This window comes from Tupaia chinensis, unplaced genomic scaffold, assembly GCF_000334495.1.
Source record: "Tupaia chinensis unplaced genomic scaffold, TupChi_1.0 Scaffold000018_1, whole genome shotgun sequence".
In the NCBI taxonomy this organism is placed as follows: Eukaryota; Metazoa; Chordata; class Mammalia; order Scandentia; family Tupaiidae; genus Tupaia; species Tupaia belangeri.
Window position 1 is genome coordinate 101,431 of NW_006159448.1, and position 18,085 is coordinate 119,515.

At 42.8% G+C, this 18,085-nt stretch overlaps 1 protein-coding gene across 2 annotated transcripts in view; it reads right to left on the reverse strand.

Annotated features, from left to right (window-relative positions):
* IDH1 (isocitrate dehydrogenase (NADP(+)) 1) overlaps positions 1–17,644 on the reverse strand; it is a 26,047-nt gene extending 8,403 nt beyond the window's left edge. Inside the window, exons 1-8 of one of the 2 annotated variants that reach the window (XM_006140063.3) lie at positions 17,537–17,644; positions 16,472–16,528; positions 16,320–16,336; positions 10,604–10,741; positions 6,888–7,179; positions 3,633–3,738; positions 1,719–1,896; positions 593–744 (exon numbers count right to left, since the gene is read on the reverse strand). In XM_006140063.3, the coding sequence (XP_006140125.1) occupies positions 593–744; positions 1,719–1,896; positions 3,633–3,738; positions 6,888–7,179; positions 10,604–10,725 (850 nt within the window). In that variant the 5' untranslated portion in view covers positions 10,726–10,741; positions 16,320–16,336; positions 16,472–16,528; positions 17,537–17,644. Of the gene's footprint in view, positions 1–592; positions 745–1,718; positions 1,897–3,632; positions 3,739–6,887; positions 7,180–10,603; positions 10,742–16,319; positions 16,337–16,471; positions 16,529–16,736; positions 17,019–17,536 lie in introns of those variants that run through there. The other variant, XM_014586183.2, reaches the window with a different exon arrangement.
* Positions 17,645–18,085: the final 441 nt, after the last annotated feature.

Consider the following 18,085-nt stretch of genomic DNA (forward strand, 5'->3'; position numbering starts at 1 on the left):
AGGAGTTTCTGTTGATTTAGACTGTACCCCTGTACCTCTGGTTTCTGGGATTTCTCAACAGTCCAGGAATTCTTGGCTCCATTTCTTTGTGTTTAAAACTAAGCAGTAAACGCATCTGTTTTATGCAGTACCACAATAGCCTTCAAGGCTGGCAGAGGGGTAAGACCCATTGCCAAATGAATGTGCTCTTGGGGACACCACCGTGGCTATGAGACCATCCAGGCCCCTCACTTTACCCCTCCCTGCCTGAGTGCTCTGTGTTTTATAGTCTCACCAGAGTGAAAATAAGGGCAAAAAGAAAGAGTGATTTTCAGGTCAGATAGTTGGGCTACCTGTTCCAGGCTTTCAAACTTCAAGTAGGGAAAAGGCTGAAAAACTGTGTTACCATCTAAGGCTGGAGCCAGGAGCGCCCACCCTCTCAGTCACTGTCTGTGTGACCTTGAGTAAACTGACTTCACCAGTCTGAGTTTAATTCCTTCAGATGAGATGATGGACCGGGATGCTTTGCGAGGCTAAGGCTTCCTGATTTTACAACAGTAGCTATAATCTCTGTTTCCAAAGTGGATCTCCACTTGGTGCCCTGGCTCCTTACCTTGGGCCACAGAGTCTGACTGCACGTCACCGTCGTAGTTTTTACAGGCCCAGATGAAGCCTCCCTCTGATTTCATAGCTTGGGCCACCATATCATCGATGAGCCTATGCTCATACCAGATCTTCTGGGCTTCAAACTGGGGTTTGTACTGCCTAACAGATAAGAGAGAACAGAGAATAATGAAAAAGGAAATCGGCTTTGTTAGGGACATCATCTACTAGCACACTGGGGTGGGAGTGAGAAAAATGGGGAGAGGCCTGCGTGCAGGAAGCAGCATTTTTTAATAGAGGTAGCATGCCTGGGGATCCAACAGACATAGGCTCATATCCTTGCCCAATCCCTTTCTAACTGTGAGACCTCTATTTAGCCACATGTAAGAGCAATTTCACCCACCTCGCAGGAAGGTGTGAAAATGCAGTGAGAGAGCAGAATGTTTCAACTACTTTATTTTCCACAGTTTCAATATACTACTGATACAATTCTTGGATTCAGTTTGTTTTATGGATATAATAAAGAAAAAAAAAACACTGTTCTATTGTTTATATCATTGAGGAAAATAGGTATATTATAGGACATTTCTAGGCTTGGTATGGAATTGCCAGCAGTAAGCAGAATCAAAATGCCTCAGGAAAGATTTCTTATCTATAATCGAGCCCTGGCTGACCTCATTGCACTGAAACGGGAGCTGTGCCTTCTTAAAAGGTAACATAGGATCATCTCATATGTTGTTGAATCTAAAGTTATTATCAATGCAGACTTCAGTTCAAATGCCTGTACTAAGGCAGAATTTCAAATCATAACAAAGGTCTTCAGAAAGAATGGAAACAGGCCTGACTCAGCCCACACATGTGAAAAATTAGAACTTTCTATCATGAACAAGGTAGTTTTATTCAAATATGAAATAATCCTGCCTCTGGAAAAAATTAACATGGGTCCCCTTTTGAGAATATGTTTCCTTCTAAAAGCACCTCAGAGTGGTTTTGCTTCAGTCCCTATCTTTAAGGAATGGTGATGATTTTTACTTGTTTTGTCCCAGAATCAAAGGGATAAAGAGATGCAAATTTTATACTGTAAATGCTAGCTTATTTGAAAAAAAAAGAAAAAGGGGAAAAAGAATTGTAATTACTTCTCGTATATGTCCTGAAAGATGTCTTTAAAACGTCCATCATATTTCTTCAGAATAGTGTTTTTGGTGCTCAGATACAAAGGCCAGCCCTTAGCCAGAGCCATTTGGAAGGAACTGTGTGCAAAATCTTCTATCGACTTATCTTGATTGTACATCCCCATGGCAACACCACCACCCTCTGTGGAGGAAAAACCAATGAGAAAAAGAAGAGAAAGGTCAACGGGGCACAGTTGTAACACAGCAAAGCTACCCATCACAACCAAAGGACTCAATTTCAGCTCCCTGAGACCAGACTTTGGGTGCCCCACCTGAATAAACCATGAGTACACCAGAGGCACGTAACAGAAAGAAAATCAGCTCTAAATAAGGACATTCTAACTTGTTTAGGGAAGGCAAGAGAGATGAGCAAAAATATGGTCTTCAGTATCCTGAAGATACTGAAATACCAAAAACTACTGATGTGAACCAAAAAGACAGTCAAGAAAAGGGTGAAGAATTCTGAATCTGTCTCTCCATACTTTAACAATTTAACATATACTTTAAGTTTTAGAGACACTCAGTCTGTAGAAATGGAGAAAAATGTGCATTTCAAACACTAAATAAAAATTCTTATAATTTTCTGGAGAATACCTATTGTAACTGGTAAGAAAAAAAAAAAAAGATAAGAAAATATGTTCCATGCAATGACTGGTGTTTCACAATTCTCATTAGTAGAATTCTGTTATGACTAAAAGATAGAACTTGAATCCATGCCAGCACCCAGGGATTCCGATGTGAAAGGTGCCCAAACCTGTAGAACTAGATTCTATTAAAATATTATTTGGAGGAGGCCAGGAAAACAAAAACTAGTTGCTGGGTTTTTTGTTTGTGTGAGGGCTTTCAACACCTTTAGCAGTGGAGAAAAAATGCCCAGCGGTTCTTGAATCAACTCTTGGGTGGGATTGGCCAAAATGAACTTTTGAAAGAGCAGAACAGCTGGGTAAGAGGAGGTAAAAAAGCAAACATTTCACTTTAACAGAAGAAATACCCACAAGGGCAAGAAGAAAATTTCAGCAAATATATAACGCAACCATTTCCAAATACAAACCCTATCGGAGCAAAGGGCAGGATTACATGGTAGTTAATTTGGGACTTAATATTTAATTTATGCAGCTCATGTGTAACAGATTCCTGCCAACCTTCCCTTCTTGTTTTTATATTTTTAATTTTTTTTTAATCATCAGAGGGCACTGCACTTATCAGAGACAGAGAGAAAGCACCTTTCCCCCAGTGGGGCATGACTGCACTGTAATCTCTTCTCCATTTTTCCCTCCTTTGGGGATTTTGGGCACATAAGCACATGCACCCAGAATAATCTTCCAGCCTCTGATTTGAATGTCCAAACCATGGTCAGCCACGTGGAATCTTGTTCCCTGTACACAGGCCTTTAACAGTTGCACTATGGGTCTGGTTCCCTTGTGTGTCTTAAGACAAATGTATAATAATTATCTTTGCCTATGTACATTTCCAATTTAGTGACTAACACTGTGTGCCTTTATCTATGCCATGGAAGGCATGGAAGCCAATTACTTTTATTTATCCCCAGGGGGGATGGCCATGCCACAATTCCTTCTCTTCCATTCTCCTTTCGGATCTTGGGCACACACACACACACACACACCCCATGTGAGTTTAAGCCACTGGGTCCGGGACTCCAACCATAGTTAACTACATGGGAGTCAGGCGACATAGTCATTACGCCAACTGCTGGTCCCTTTTTTATATTTTGTTTCTACAGAAAGGTTAAAGATTCAGGTTGTAGTTTTAGGCAGTCATATCATATGCTAACTTAAACAAGAGAAAAAAATAGGTACTGATATTGTCTAAAGAATTTTAAAAAGTAAAAGATGTAGCTTATGATGGATTCACACATACCTTCAAAGTTATGTACCACATATGTCACCTTTTGGGTCCCATCACTTGGTGTGTAGGTTATTTCTACTTTTCCAGGCCCAGGAACAACAAAGTCAGTTGCTCTGTACTGTGTAAGGGAGAAAAAGCATAAAGCAAATAAAAATACTCTAATAGGATTTAAAAGAAAAACAAATCATAGAATATGTAGTTGGAAAACACCTAGACAAATAGGGTAGTATAGCTAAATCTTCTCTTTTTTTTTTTCCTCTTAGAGATAAGGTTTTTTTTTGCTAAGGGCGCGTGCACTCACCAGAGAGACATAGAGAGACCGAGAGATGGAAAGCAAGAAATCATCTCCTGGGGAGATGGTCACGCTTCACTGACCTCTCCTCCATTTTCCTCTTAAGATTTTGGGCATACCTGCACATGTGCCTGGCATGAGGTTTAAGCTACCAGGTCCAGGACTCAAATCGTGGTTGACTGTATGGGAGTCCAGCAACGTAACCATTATGCCATCTGCTGGTCCCCTTCTGCTAGTCCTCCCCCACCATTTTTTTTTTTTTGGAGAGGTTTTTGCTATAGGGCACATGTGCTCACCAGAAAGACAGAGAGAGACAGAGAGATAGAAAGCAAGAAATCACCCCCCAGGGGGATGGCCATGCCGCAATCCCTTCTCCTCCATTCTCCTCTTGGGATCTTGGGCACGCACAGACACATGCATGAGTTTAAGCCACCAGGTCCAGGACTTGAACCCCGGTCAACTACATGGGAGTCCAGTGACATAGCCATTATGCCAACTGCTGGTTCCATCTCATTCGATTCTTTTATCAATCTTACAAGGAAGGAAATGTGATGTCGAGGAAAAAATGCATCCAGGGCCAAAAGAGCTGGGGTCTGCTCCTTACTTACACCGTCAGTGCTCAGTTTCTCCATAGTTATCACTGTTACTAACACCAGGCCCAGGGCTTGTCCATGAGGCAATCATTCTGGAATCAGCTGTGACAGGATCATGACTCTAAGAAAGGGCCTTTCATTACAGACACCTCCGTAACGGGCCAGAGGTATTCCAGTAGAAAAACGTGCCCAGCACACACGAGGCCCTCACAAGTCACTGCTGCACTGTACCTTCTACAATGACCTGGACTAAAATACTTGCAGGGTCAGGTGTCAGCAGGTGCCAGCCACTCCTACTGGTTTAGAGAAACACTACCTACAGGTGGTAAGAGCAGTCAGATAACCATGAAGATTAAATATCTATGCCATGAAGAATGCTTCTGAAATACAAAGTCTTCACTCTGGGTGATGCTTTATGCCCATGTCTCAAGAGGAAGAAAGGGAGGGGCTAAAATCATATTAATATCAATGCTTTGTATAGGTTTATGCACATTTAAACAACCAGTGGATAAATCTGAGGTCTGGAATGTTCAAACTAGACTTCAATAAAAATAAACTAGCCATTCTTGGGGCCGGCAGGTGGTATAGTAATTAAGGGCACTGGACTCTCAGGCGTGTGTGTGTGTGCCCAAGATCCTGAGAGGAGAATGGAGAAGGGATTGCGGTAGGGGCAGCCTCCCTGAGGGTAATTTCTTGCTTTCTGACTCTGTCTCTTTCTGCCACATGCCCTCTAGTAAAACCCTCTCAAAAAAAAAAAAAAGAGAGACAGCTACATTAAAGCCTCTGGATTTCACCATAAAAGATTCCTGGTTTTTTTGGAGAGGTTTTTGCTATAGGGCGTGTGCACTCGCCAGACAGACAGAGAGAGACAGAGAGACAGAAAGCGAGAAATCACCCCCCAGAGGGGATGGTCACGCTACAGTCCCGTCTCCTCCATTCTCCTCTTGAGATCTTGGGCACGCACGCACACACGCCCGGCGTGAGTTTTAAGCCACCGGGTCTGGGACACAAACCGCGGTTGACTACGTGGGAGTTCAGCGACATAGCCATTACGCTAACTGCTGGTTCCCAAGAGATTCCTGTTTTGAAGGCTCTTGTAAGACATAGCTACTTTCTATGAAAGTCTGAATCCTTTGTTTCAACACAGAATTTGGATTTGGTTTAGTTGGCACTCTTTCTGCTTAATTTGGCAAAGAGCCTATTAGGGCAAAAGTATAAAAACTACACTTATTTCCCAAGCAGTGGAGAATCCTTTAAAGAGAAGATTCTCTTTAAAGCTTTTGCTGTAGGATGTGTGTGTTCGGGTGGTGGGGGCAGGAGAGAGAGAGAGAGAGAGAGAGAGAGAGAGAGGAGAGAGAGAAAGAGAAAGAGAAAGAGAGAGGGAGAAATCACTCGCTAATCCCTTCAATCGTTTTTCCTCCATTCCCCTCATGGGATTCTGGGCATGCCCACACATGTTCGGTGTGTTTTTTAAGCTGCTGGGTCTGGGACTTGCAGTAAGCCATGTGTGATCCAGCTGCCTTAACCTCCACACCACCTGCTGGCCCAAAGAGACTGTTTTTAAATATTGAGTCAGTTTTTCTTCTTAGGCATAGTGATCATGTTCAATATAATCCTTCATGGTTTTCACTCGTCTGCACCTTGGAATCACCTGGGGAGCTTTACAATGCATGAAACCCTTAGAATTCAGATTTCAGGTTTCAATAGAGTGGGATTCAGGCATGGGGATTAAAATAAGGTATAAAAAGTGTAAAACAAAATAAAACCACCAAAAAACTTATAAAAGGATCTTGCTGTATAGTCGTAGTTGAAAACTGCCAATCTGGGTGGACAACATTATGAAATTACCAACACAAAAATGGGAGCATCTTAAGGTATAACCTAATAAAACAATAATGGAAAGAAAAAGTGTTTTAAAAAATCATGCTGGGAACCAGCAGACAGCATAATAGTTACGTTGTTGGACTCCCATGTAGTCGACCGCAGTTTGAGTCCTGGACCTGGTTGGTGGCTTAAAACTCACGCCGGGCACATATGTGCGTGCGTGTGTATGTGCCCAAAATCCCAAGAGGAGAATGGAGAAGAGATTGCAGTATGGCCATCCCACTTGGGGGGTGATTTCTCACTTTCTGTCTCTCTGGCGAGCGCATGTGCCCAATAACAAAAAATCTCTCTCAAAAAAAAAAAATCATGCCGAAGATGGGTGCCTATCTGTAAATTTATCTGTATCTACTTCTAACTAAATATATATAATAACACATATATGCATTCCTTAATTTTGTACCTGGGTTAACAGGTACACACATCAAAAGCTAAAAGTAAAACACATGTATAAACCAGCATCTTGGGAACATGAAAACAAATGATGCCCAAATGACTTACTTGATCCCCATAAGCATGACGACCTATGATGATGGGCTTTACCCACCCACTCACGAGCCGGGGGATATTTTTACAGATGATAGCTTCCCTAAAGACAGTGCCACCCAGAATATTTCGGATGGTGCCGTTCGGCGATTTCCACATCTGCTTCAGCTTGAACTCCTCTACCCTCTTCTCATCAGGGGTGATAGTAGCACACTTGACGCCAACGTTGTACTTCTTTATGGCTTCGGCAGCATCCTTGGTCACCTGGTCATTGGTGGCATCACGATTCTCAATGCCTAAGTCATAGCTGGGGAGGGAGAATTGTGACTGTTTAGACAGACAGCTTATAGTCTATGAGCACAGTAACAGCCTGCAGAGCTTGCTGTGCAGAAAGTGAAGCTTCCTGGCAGGGGAGGTTCTTTTTTGCTATAGGGCACGTGCCCTTGCCAGAAAGACAGAGACAGAGAGACAGAAAGCGAGAAATCATCCCCCAAAGGGGATGGCATGCCGTAATTCCTTCTCCCTTCTCCTCTCGAGATCTTGGGTGTGCATGCACACACACAGCGTGAGTTTAAACCACCAGGTCCGGGACTCAAACCGCGGTCAACTACATGGGAGTTCAGCAACATAGCCATTATGCTAACTGCTGGTCCCTCCTGACAGTTTCTTAATTGGCCAAGTTTTAGCATTCACATACTCTAAACACAGAAGAAGGCCACCACTGTCAGCCCTGTGTGCCTGTGATCTGGGCCCGCCGAGAAAAGGTGCATTCCTGTGTGAAGATCCTGTTTGGGATGCCCGTTTCTCTGTTTTTCTCTCATGGAATGAAAAAATAAACTTAAAAAAAAAAAATTAAAAAGGAGTTAAGAGAGGCTAAATTGCTGGGCCATGGCTCCCTGCACTGGAGACACAAAGCTCTCTATCCATAATTGAATGGAAACCATGGAGCCCTACCCCATGCCAATACCAAGAACAGAGGCAGTACCAGCACAAGAACTGCCCTTTGGCTTGGTTCCCTCCGTATAATTAGCATATCAATGAAAGCCTAAGCACCATTTTAGTTTTGCTTTAGTAAACACTGTGTTTTAAAAATAACAAGGAAGGATTAGCAAGTGGTGTGGTGGTTAGGGCACTGAACTCTTACATGGTCAACTGAGGTTTGAGTCCCAGACCCGGCAGCTTGCTTTCTCACTCTACTCCTCTCTGTTTCTCCCTGGTGAGTGCCTATGTCTTATAGCAATTTTTCAAAAATAAATAAATAAATAAATAAATAAATAAAATAAATAATTATTTTTTAAAAAGAATGGGTGGGAGGTATAGATTGAACAGTCAATGTCAAAAATGCTGATGAGTCTTTCATTAATTATCAGTCATAAAGTAAATTTTTCTCTAATCCTTGGGCAAGTCTCATTCTGGAAAGAAGCCTGTAGTTTACTGTATAATAGTGGATCCAGCTATGGTTTTGTATATACCAGAGAGTTATAGTATTAATACATACTCACCATCAAAAGAGTATGCCACTTAGAGCTGAAAGACTATTGATTATCCATGGTACACACAAAATTATCACCAAGTTTTATATAACAGTTGGCCCAAAGCAGGAAATAGTGTAATATTTGATTTTGTTCTCTAAGGTTTTAAAGAAAAGCATTCCAGCTCTCAATACTTGCTGAACCACGAAGCCTCGATATTTCTTTTCAGTTCTTGTACCTGCCTTTCCTCAGATATTCCAGTTCTTGATGCCAGCACAGATAGCGATTTTGAATAAAAAATAATTTCTAACTGCTTCCACCTTAAATAATTCATTAAATCTAACAAAGCCTTGTAAAGGAAATGCTGAATATCTATAAATGTCTAATCTTAACTCCGGAAAGAAATGTGGTCAGCAGTTTTTATGTTCCCAGAAACCATTTCTCATCAGAAGAATCTACCAGCAAATCAATGGATTTTTGCTTCATTTCTTAACATTTCTAAAAGAACACTGTCTAGCCTATATGAAACAAACAAACAAAAATAACTGCTCTATTACCCTCCAAAAAGTATAGGATTGCAGTGAAAGAGCAATTTTGGAACAGCTTGAAACCTGTTTTGAGTCTGAAAATTCTTTAATTTGCAGCCACTGACTTTTCCTCACAGGCTTTACTGTCACCTTTAAAACTCCTTATGCCTCTAGGCTGAAGAGGCTCTAAGCAACTTTGCAGCCATTAAACACATTCACCTATTGTCTTGTAGTTGTGAAATAAGAAAGAGTTCAGAAAATCCTTCTGTAACCCATTTAGAAGCTGCTCTTTTGCTTCATTATCAGAGAGCACATGCACTAGCCAGGAACAGAGAAAGAAACCACATGCGCACTCATTCGGACAAAGTACCCTCCAAAGGGACATGGTCATGCTGTAATCCCTTCCACTTTCTCCATCTGGTCAGGATATGGGGCATGCATACACGTGCTCCTGGAATGTTTTTCAAGCTGATGGGCTGGGATTTGAACTGTGGTTGGCCAGTTCAAGATACAACTCCTTTAACCAGTAGGCTATGGGTCTGGTTTTGGAAGTTATTTTATTTTACTTTTTTGAGGGGGATGTTGCCAGATGGTGCATGCGTTCATCAGGAAGAGACAAAGAGGGAAAATGAGAAATCACCCTCCCACAGGGGATGGCCATGCTACACTTCTTTCTTTTCTATTTTCTTCTTGGGATTTTGAGCATGCAAACACATGTGCCCAGTGTGATTTTCAAGCTGTGGCCAACCGTGGTGGGAGTCCAGTGCCTTAACCACCTGCTGACCCTTGGAAGGTATTTTGATGCTTCTTTTCCTATATGTTTGGCTGAATTCTACAAATAGTTACATTATGGTTGCCATACAGACATTATCATTATCAGTAGCTTAGGTATAAAAAAATCAAAAAGAGTTATCTCATAACACCATGTGCTCTACATCCAAGCAATTAACAGGTCCTCAGGACACATTCTGATAAGTAATTCCAGGTTGAAGCAAATGCATTTATAGTTACCAACAGCCTGGCTTAAATGTCTTAGTTAACAGTTTGCCATGCCAGTCTTCAGCCCTGTCTGTCTAGTTCAAATGTACAAAGAACATAAGCAGGCTTATGAAAAATACAGGAAAAGAACCGTAAGAATTACACAGACTTTCACTTCTGCTCCCAATACTTTGAACACAGGGTAAAGCGACACAGATGATTTAAGGGAACTTCTGTTAGAAGATGGGGTTCACTCTAATAACTGCTAGGGTTCTTTCTCTTCCATAATTCTCTGACGAGGGCAAAAGGCAAGGAGTGAAAAGGAGACAAGATCCATTGACTGATTAAGTGGGATGACAGAAAATTGAGTCTGAAAGGACAAAACTGTATGAACTACACTAGTTTACTGTTTCTCCCATCCTGTACTACTTTCCCTTCTACAAATAATATATTGTGCTCTTACACTCGGTTATTGATTTATGACAAATAAAACCTTTACTGGAAACAGAGGATTGGAAAGAGCTGAAAAATCACTTTGCTCCACTTATAAATCTTGACTTTTAGATAATGATATATCCAGTTTTCTGGCTGTATATTAAAATTGAAGTAGAATGTTTATCTGGATATATTTAGGCTAAAAAAAAAGCTTTATTCACAAAACACAGCTATGCCTATATAAAAAGCAGTTACTGCACTTTGAAATTACTTGGATTATGCTTTCTGAGTTTGCTGCATGGAGGAATAATTCATTTACCTATGCAGATCCAATTCCACATAGGGAAAAATGAGTTTTTCTTTAATTAATTCCCAAATGATTCGGGTCATTTCATCTCCTTGCATCTCTACCACAGAACCGCCACATATTTTTTTAGACATTTTGACTTCAATAAACCTAAAAAAGAAAAAGACCAGATACATGTCTTGTTACTTATTTCATTATAAAGTAAAAATGAAATATAAACATTTTGATTACTATTAAAAGAACAATTCACAATAGTACAATTGCATAAAATGCTAGTAACCACAATTACATTTAACAGTAAAATTAAGTACCTTCCCCCTATACTGTGCTATATGTTTCATCTGTGGTTTCTGACTCAACCTTCACACTCACCCTACATAGAGATAGAAATTATTTTCCTGTACTACTTTATTAGGCCCTCAAAATGAGAATAGTGTTAATATTTAGTACTTTCCCTTCTTCCCCCTGACCCCCAATTTGCTTTAGGGCACTTGTGCTCCCTGGATAGACAGAGAAAAAAGAGAAAATGAAAAAAAATATCCTTTTGGGGAATGGCCACATCGTAATCCCTTCTCCATTCTCCTTTTATGATTTTGGGCACATGCATACACACACCCAGTATGATTTTCAAGCTGACTGGTCTGGGCCTCGAACTGCAATCAGCCACGTGGGATCTAGCTCCCTTAACAACTATGGTACCGTCCCCTGCTCTGTCATTTTTTTTGCTGTTGTTGTATTTTGTTTTCTGGAGAGGTTTTTGCTATAGGGCACGTGAGCTCGCCAGAAAGACAGAGAGAGACCGAGAGATAGAAAGCAAGAAATCACCCCCCCCAGGGGGGATATTCACGCCGCAATCCCTTCTCCTCCATTTTCCTCTTGGGATCTTGGGCACACACGCACACACACCTGGCGTGAGTTTAAGCCACTGGGTCCAGGATTTGAACCGTAATCGACTACATGGGAATTCAGTGACATAGCCATTACGCTAACTGCTGGTCCCATTTTTATTTTTTTAAGAGAGATTGTTGCTATAGGATGCATGGGCTTGCCAGAGAGACAGAGACAGAAAGTAAAAATCACCCCCCACCCCCAGGGGAGGGATGACCACACTGCATCCCCTTTTCTTCCAGTCTCCTTCTAGAATCTTGGGCATGCATGCACACATGCCTGGAGTGAGTTTTAAACCACCAGGTCTGGGACTTAAATGGTGGTTGACTTACATGGGAGTCCAGCAGTGTAACTGTTATGCCATCTTCTGGTCCTCTGTCCTCTCTTTGAGGGGGGTGTTTTATAAAATAATTACTCCTGAAGAGATTCAACTGTGTCTTTAACCCACATTCAAGAAAACTTTAAGTCAAAAAGTGACAAAGAATCTCTAGCGGAACTATAGTTTCCCAGAGACAACAGACACCGGAGATGTGGAACTAAATACAAAAGTGACTTCTCAGTGAGAAATCTGTATATAGAAGGCTACTGCCCAAGACCCAAACATGTCCCTTCCACGTTTCTCAGTATCCCAACTGCTGGACTGTTCCACAGGCTATTTCTGGGCAAGGGTGAACTGCTGGTGGGTAGGCAGGGGAAGGAGCATTGTTCTAGGAAGAGGAGTCACTTTAAGGAATATGGTGTTAGGGTAGCAAATACAAATCAATCTGATGCTCAGAAAGGGCATGGGTGAATTCTTTGGAAAAAATGAAACACTGAAACTCCAAGGAAGGTCAGGATATTCTCTGAGAGGCACAGGAAGCCCTGAGCCTACTGAAGTATCTGTTTCTTATCAGGATGCTAGAACAGAAACTTTTATTCCCCTCAGCAACAGAACTGCACATTACTTTTACCCCCTTAAGTTACACTGAGGAATAGAACAATCAGGAAAACTGCCTTAAACAAATATTAGGTAAGAGGCATTAAGCAGTTTCTTAATCTTTCTTTTCTCTTTTTAAAAAAATTATTTTATTTAACTTTATTTATTTATACATACTTTAATTTGACCAGAGAGACAGAATGAGAGCTAGAGAGAGAAAGTGAGAAAGCAAGCCACCCGGTCCAAGACTTGAACCGCAGTTGGCCACATGGGAATCCAGCACCTTAACCACTATGCCACCTGCCAGGCCCAAGTCTCTTTAAAAAAGGTAAGCTGGGACCAGCAGGGTGTGTAATGGTTAGGCTGCTGGACTCCCAGATAGTTGGCTGTGGTTTGAGTCCATGACCCAGTGGCTTAAAATTCACGCCTGGCATGTGTGTGCATGCATGCCCCAGATCCCAAGAGGAAAAATGGAGGAAAAGGGACTCCAGAGTGACCATGTCCCCTGGGGAGTGACTTCTTGCTTTCTGTTTGTCTCTCCAGCAAGCGCATGTGCCCTGTGGCAAAAATCTCTCTAAAAAAATGAAGCTAAAGTATTTCAGCCTTTAAGCAAAAAAATGTAGTGATTAGTGATGTCATTTTTTTTGCTGTTGTTGTATTTTGTTTTCTGGAGAGGTTTTTGCTATAGGGCACGTGAGCTCGCCAGAAAGACAGAGAGAGACCGAGAGATAGAAAGCAAGAAATCACCCCCCCCAGGGGGGATATTCACGCCGCAATCCCTTCTCCTCCATTTTCCTCTTGGGATCTTGGGCACACACGCACACACACCTGGCGTGAGTTTAAGCCACTGGGTCCAGGATTTGAACCGTAATCGACTACATGGGAATTCAGTGACATAGCCATTACGCTAACTGCTGGTCCCATTTTTATTTTTTTAAGAGAGATTGTTGCTATAGGATGCATGGGCTTGCCAGAGAGACAGAGACAGAAAGTAAAAATCACCCCCCACCCCCAGGGGAGGGATGACCACACTGCATCCCCTTTTCTTCCAGTCTCCTTCTAGAATCTTGGGCATGCATGCACACATGCCTGGAGTGAGTTTTAAACCACCAGGTCTGGGACTTAAATGGTGGTTGACTTACATGGGAGTCCAGCAGTGTAACTGTTATGCCATCTTCTGGTCCTCTGTCCTCTCTTTGAGGGGGGTGTTTTATAAAATAATTACTCCTGAAGAGATTCAACTGTGTCTTTAACCCACATTCAAGAAAACTTTAAGTCAAAAAGTGACAAAGAATCTCTAGCGGAACTATAGTTTCCCAGAGACAACAGACACCGGAGATGTGGAACTAAATACAAAAGTGACTTCTCAGTGAGAAATCTGTATATAGAAGGCTACTGCCCAAGACCCAAACATGTCCCTTCCACGTTTCTCAGTATCCCAACTGCTGGACTGTTCCACAGGCTATTTCTGGGCAAGGGTGAACTGCTGGTGGGTAGGCAGGGGAAGGAGCATTGTTCTAGGAAGAGGAGTCACTTTAAGGAATATGGTGTTAGGGTAGCAAATACAAATCAATCTGATGCTCAGAAAGGGCATGGGTGAATTCTTTGGAAAAAATGAAACACTGAAACTCCAAGGAAGGTCAGGATATTCTCTGAGAGGCACAGGAAGCCCTGAGCCTACTGAAGTATCTGTTTCTTATCAGGATGCTAGAACAGAAACTTTTATTCCCCTCAGCAACAGAACTGCACATTACTTTTACCCCCTTAAGTTACACTGAGGAACAGAACAATCAGGAAAACTGCCTTAAACAAATATTAGGTAAGAGGCATTAAGCAGTTTCTTAATCTTTCTTTTCTCTTTTTAAAAAAATTATTTTATTTAACTTTATTTATTTATACATACTTTAATTTGACCAGAGAGACAGAATGAGAGCTAGAGAGAGAAAGTGAGAAAGCAAGCCACCCGGTCCAAGACTTGAACCGCAGTTGGCCACATGGGAATCCAGCACCTTAACCACTATGCCACCTGCCAGGCCCAAGTCTCTTTAAAAAAGGTAAGCTGGGACCAGCAGGGTGTGTAATGGTTAGGCTGCTGGACTCCCAGATAGTTGGCTGTGGTTTGAGTCCATGACCCAGTGGCTTAAAATTCACGCCTGGCATGTGTGTGCATGCATGCCCCAGATCCCAAGAGGAAAAATGGAGGAAAAGGGACTCCAGAGTGACCATGTCCCCTGGGGAGTGACTTCTTGCTTTCTGTTTGTCTCTCCAGCAAGCGCATGTGCCCTGTGGCAAAAATCTCTCTAAAAAAATGAAGCTAAAGTATTTCAGCCTTTAAGCAAAAAAATGTAGTGATTAGTGAACAGTATGCTTAGTTTCTTGTGAAAAGCCAGGACACACCTAAACTCCCAGGCCCATTTTCACTTCCCAAATTTGCAATTCTAGAATCATGCTTACTGGTATTTATGAAGTTCTCTAGACCATTTTGGGGAAACTTTCTGGAATTCAACTTGAATAAAAAGAACTGAACAAACTGGTGTGGACAAGTCAATTACTTCCTGGGGCCAGCAAGTGGCATGATGGTTGAGGGTGCTGGACTCCCACATGGCTAACTGCGGTTTGAGTCCTGGACCTGGTGGCTTGCTTTCTCACTTTCCCTCTCTCTCTCTCTGTCCCTCTCTGGTCAAATTAAAATAAATAATAAATAAAATTAATAAAGATCAATAAAATAATTCTTTAAGAAAGTCAATTACTTCCTGTTTATAATTTCAAATATAACTTACTGTATAGTTTAAAGTCAGACTTGATTCCACTGTCCAACCTGCCCTTGTTTTAAAACAAAACAAAATAAAATGAAAAGAAAGTGACTAAGCTACAGTGGTGAAACAAGCTGTCTTAACTACAGTGCAAGGCTGGAAGCCATATGAGAACCGTGGGTTTGGATCTGAGTGGGCTGACAACATGCTAGAAAAATGAATCTTGAGCTGGAGGGCTGGTGAGAAGATTGCAGAGTGACAAAACCCTGTTGAGGGTGCATCTTTCTAGCACATACATGCACACACTACCATTTAAAAAAAAAAAGAGGCAGCAAATTTATCTTGGTTCAATACTATGGCTATGTTCCTATGTAGTATTACACAACATTTATCACTTGGCTATTTTTCTTGATTGTAAATAGTTAATAGGTCATATATTATACTTAAAATGTCAAGACTGAGGTTTTTTTTTTTCCAGTACATTATTTCCTTCTCAGTTAAAGCAAACATTTTCTCTGCAATAATCTTTGAAGAGCTCATAAGGTATAACTGAAACATTTTGCTTTTCTCCACAATACCTGTCCACTAAATTTTCACTACCCTTTACCTTAAAAGTGAAGCCTTATTGTCACAACTATGTAGAATACCATACCATCGTATTTTTTCTGGATTTAATTTCTATGAGATGAGCTTTAGGCCCCACTTCTCCACCCTTGCTCCTCAGATATTCTGTCTCCACCCCAACCCCAACTTCAGAAGAAAGGATTGTTCCAACCCTGGCAGTCACTACCACTTCGTTTAGTCTGAAAGTAGCTGAATTCCAACCTCCTGACATATTGTGCAATTTGAGAAAATAAGCCTGAAATAATAGTGAGACAAATTTAAGAAAAAAAAGACTATCTCACACTATTTATTTTCATCAACCCCAAGGTTTTATTTGGCCAGATTTTTTCTTTTCTTTTTTAACAGTTCATGAACTTAACTGAGTTAACTGAGTTCATGAACTATTGTAATTTCTGGGCAAAAGTAGTCTCTTGCAGAGAAAACTCTGGGTTAAAAGAAACAAGGAAACATTTGCAACTTATGGTTGGAAATATTCCTGACTCACTCTCCTTGCACTATGTAAGGCCTGCCTGAAAGACCAATTAAACCCAGTACTGCCAATTCTCACCTTTACAGGGAATCAATTTAGGGAAAAATGAGTTTTTCTTTAATTAATTCCCAAATGATTCGGGTCATTTCATCTCCTTGCATCTCTACCACAGAACCGCCACATATTTTTTTAGACATTTTGACTTCAATAAACCTTTACAGTGAATCAATTTCTAATCACGCCAACTCTTTCCAATCTTGCACACACAACTGAATGCAGTTTATCACCTAAAGAAGAAAAACAACAAAACAAAAACAAGGAATAGAATCTTAACATACAAAACACCCGTCTGGATTTTGCTGTTTTTAATATCGGCCAGGCACCTCGGACCTGGTTTAAAGTACACTGCTGAGTGTACCCAAAGGGGCAAAGGGTAGCTTTAGGTCAGCAGGCAAATAAAGGCCAAAGGAGTACAAATTATCAGCGTGCACACACCGGAGGGTGAATCCAAGGGCGTGTTCCTGGCTCGTCGTCAACAGGTCTTGAGGTTTGTACGTCCTTGGGCGACGCTATGACCAGCAGGCTCTTGGCCTGCGGACGTCCTAATGGCCGTTCCTTGTGCAAGAGGGCTGCAAACCAAGCTGCCTCGGTTCCTTTTTCCTGGTCTCCACGCCCACCCCTTCCCTCTGGGGTGCTCGGACGTTTAAAGCCCAGGCACCGGGAGCTGGCCTGGGAACGCCTCTTCCCAAACTCGAAATCCCGGCGGAGGCGGGGGTTTCTAGGCTCTAACCAACACCCCGATAGCCGACAGAGCTCCGCCCCCCTCCACGCCCCCAAGAGGACACTTCTGCAGGGCCTCGCGACCAGCCCCCACCCCCCAAGAACGCTGTGCACGCCCAAGTCCGCAGCTTACACCGTTCTTTGTATCCAGCTCCCCCTGCCGCACATTCTCTTCCTCTTGCCTGTAGTCCTTGGAACCACCCATCCTTCGTCTTTCCAGCCCGTGGCAGACCTGGTCTTTTCCACTTGTCGTTGCATTCAACTTCCTTGCTACACAATTTCTCCCTCCCAAGTCTAAGATCGAGTCTTCCATCCACAGCCCCTTCCCCCTTCCTTTCCCTTTCCGACACCCAGTAACTGAATTTGTTCTCTTCCTTGCACCCAGGCCTCTTCGCCAAGTTTCTCTCTCCACACCCAAGTTCTGAGCTGTATTCTTTTCCCCATTCTAACCACTGGCGGAATCAGTCTCTCCCAACAGCCAGGGACCAGAGTCGCTTCTCGGAGCCTAAGATTACCTGCAGGGGATGTTGCGCTGGCGAGGAGCGGTGGCACCACAGCTCCACACACGCCCAAACTCACACGCGCACACACAGGCAGTCCCAGCGGGCCCCAGCTGCTGGGGCCCCCGCCTCTGCAGAAACCCAGGAACTAAAGGGCGGGTCGGATCATTTGCCTCTTCCCGGCTTTTGTCGGCTCCCCGCCCCCCACCATGTCCCGCCCCCTCAGTCCACCTCCCGGAGCCCCGCCTCCGCCGTTTCACCAATCGCCAAGCGCCAGTTCCTCTAAGTGGGCGGGGGCAGAGACGTGAGGCGGGGCCAGGACAGAGGGGGCGGTATCACTGGCTCAGCCGGCAGAGTGTTTCTGGTTGGGGTAGGGGCTGCTGGGTCGCCCCTTGGGGGCTGCCGAGCTCCCCGCAGAGGAGGGACGCGTGTGCCACCTGCAGGATGCTCAGCGGGCGCTTCAGGGCTCTTGGTATCCTGGGTTTTGTAACAACCTGAGGCCCTGCGGAGGGGGTTTCCAGGTGGGTAGAAAAGGTACGGAGCGCCCCAGACGGTGGTAGGTTC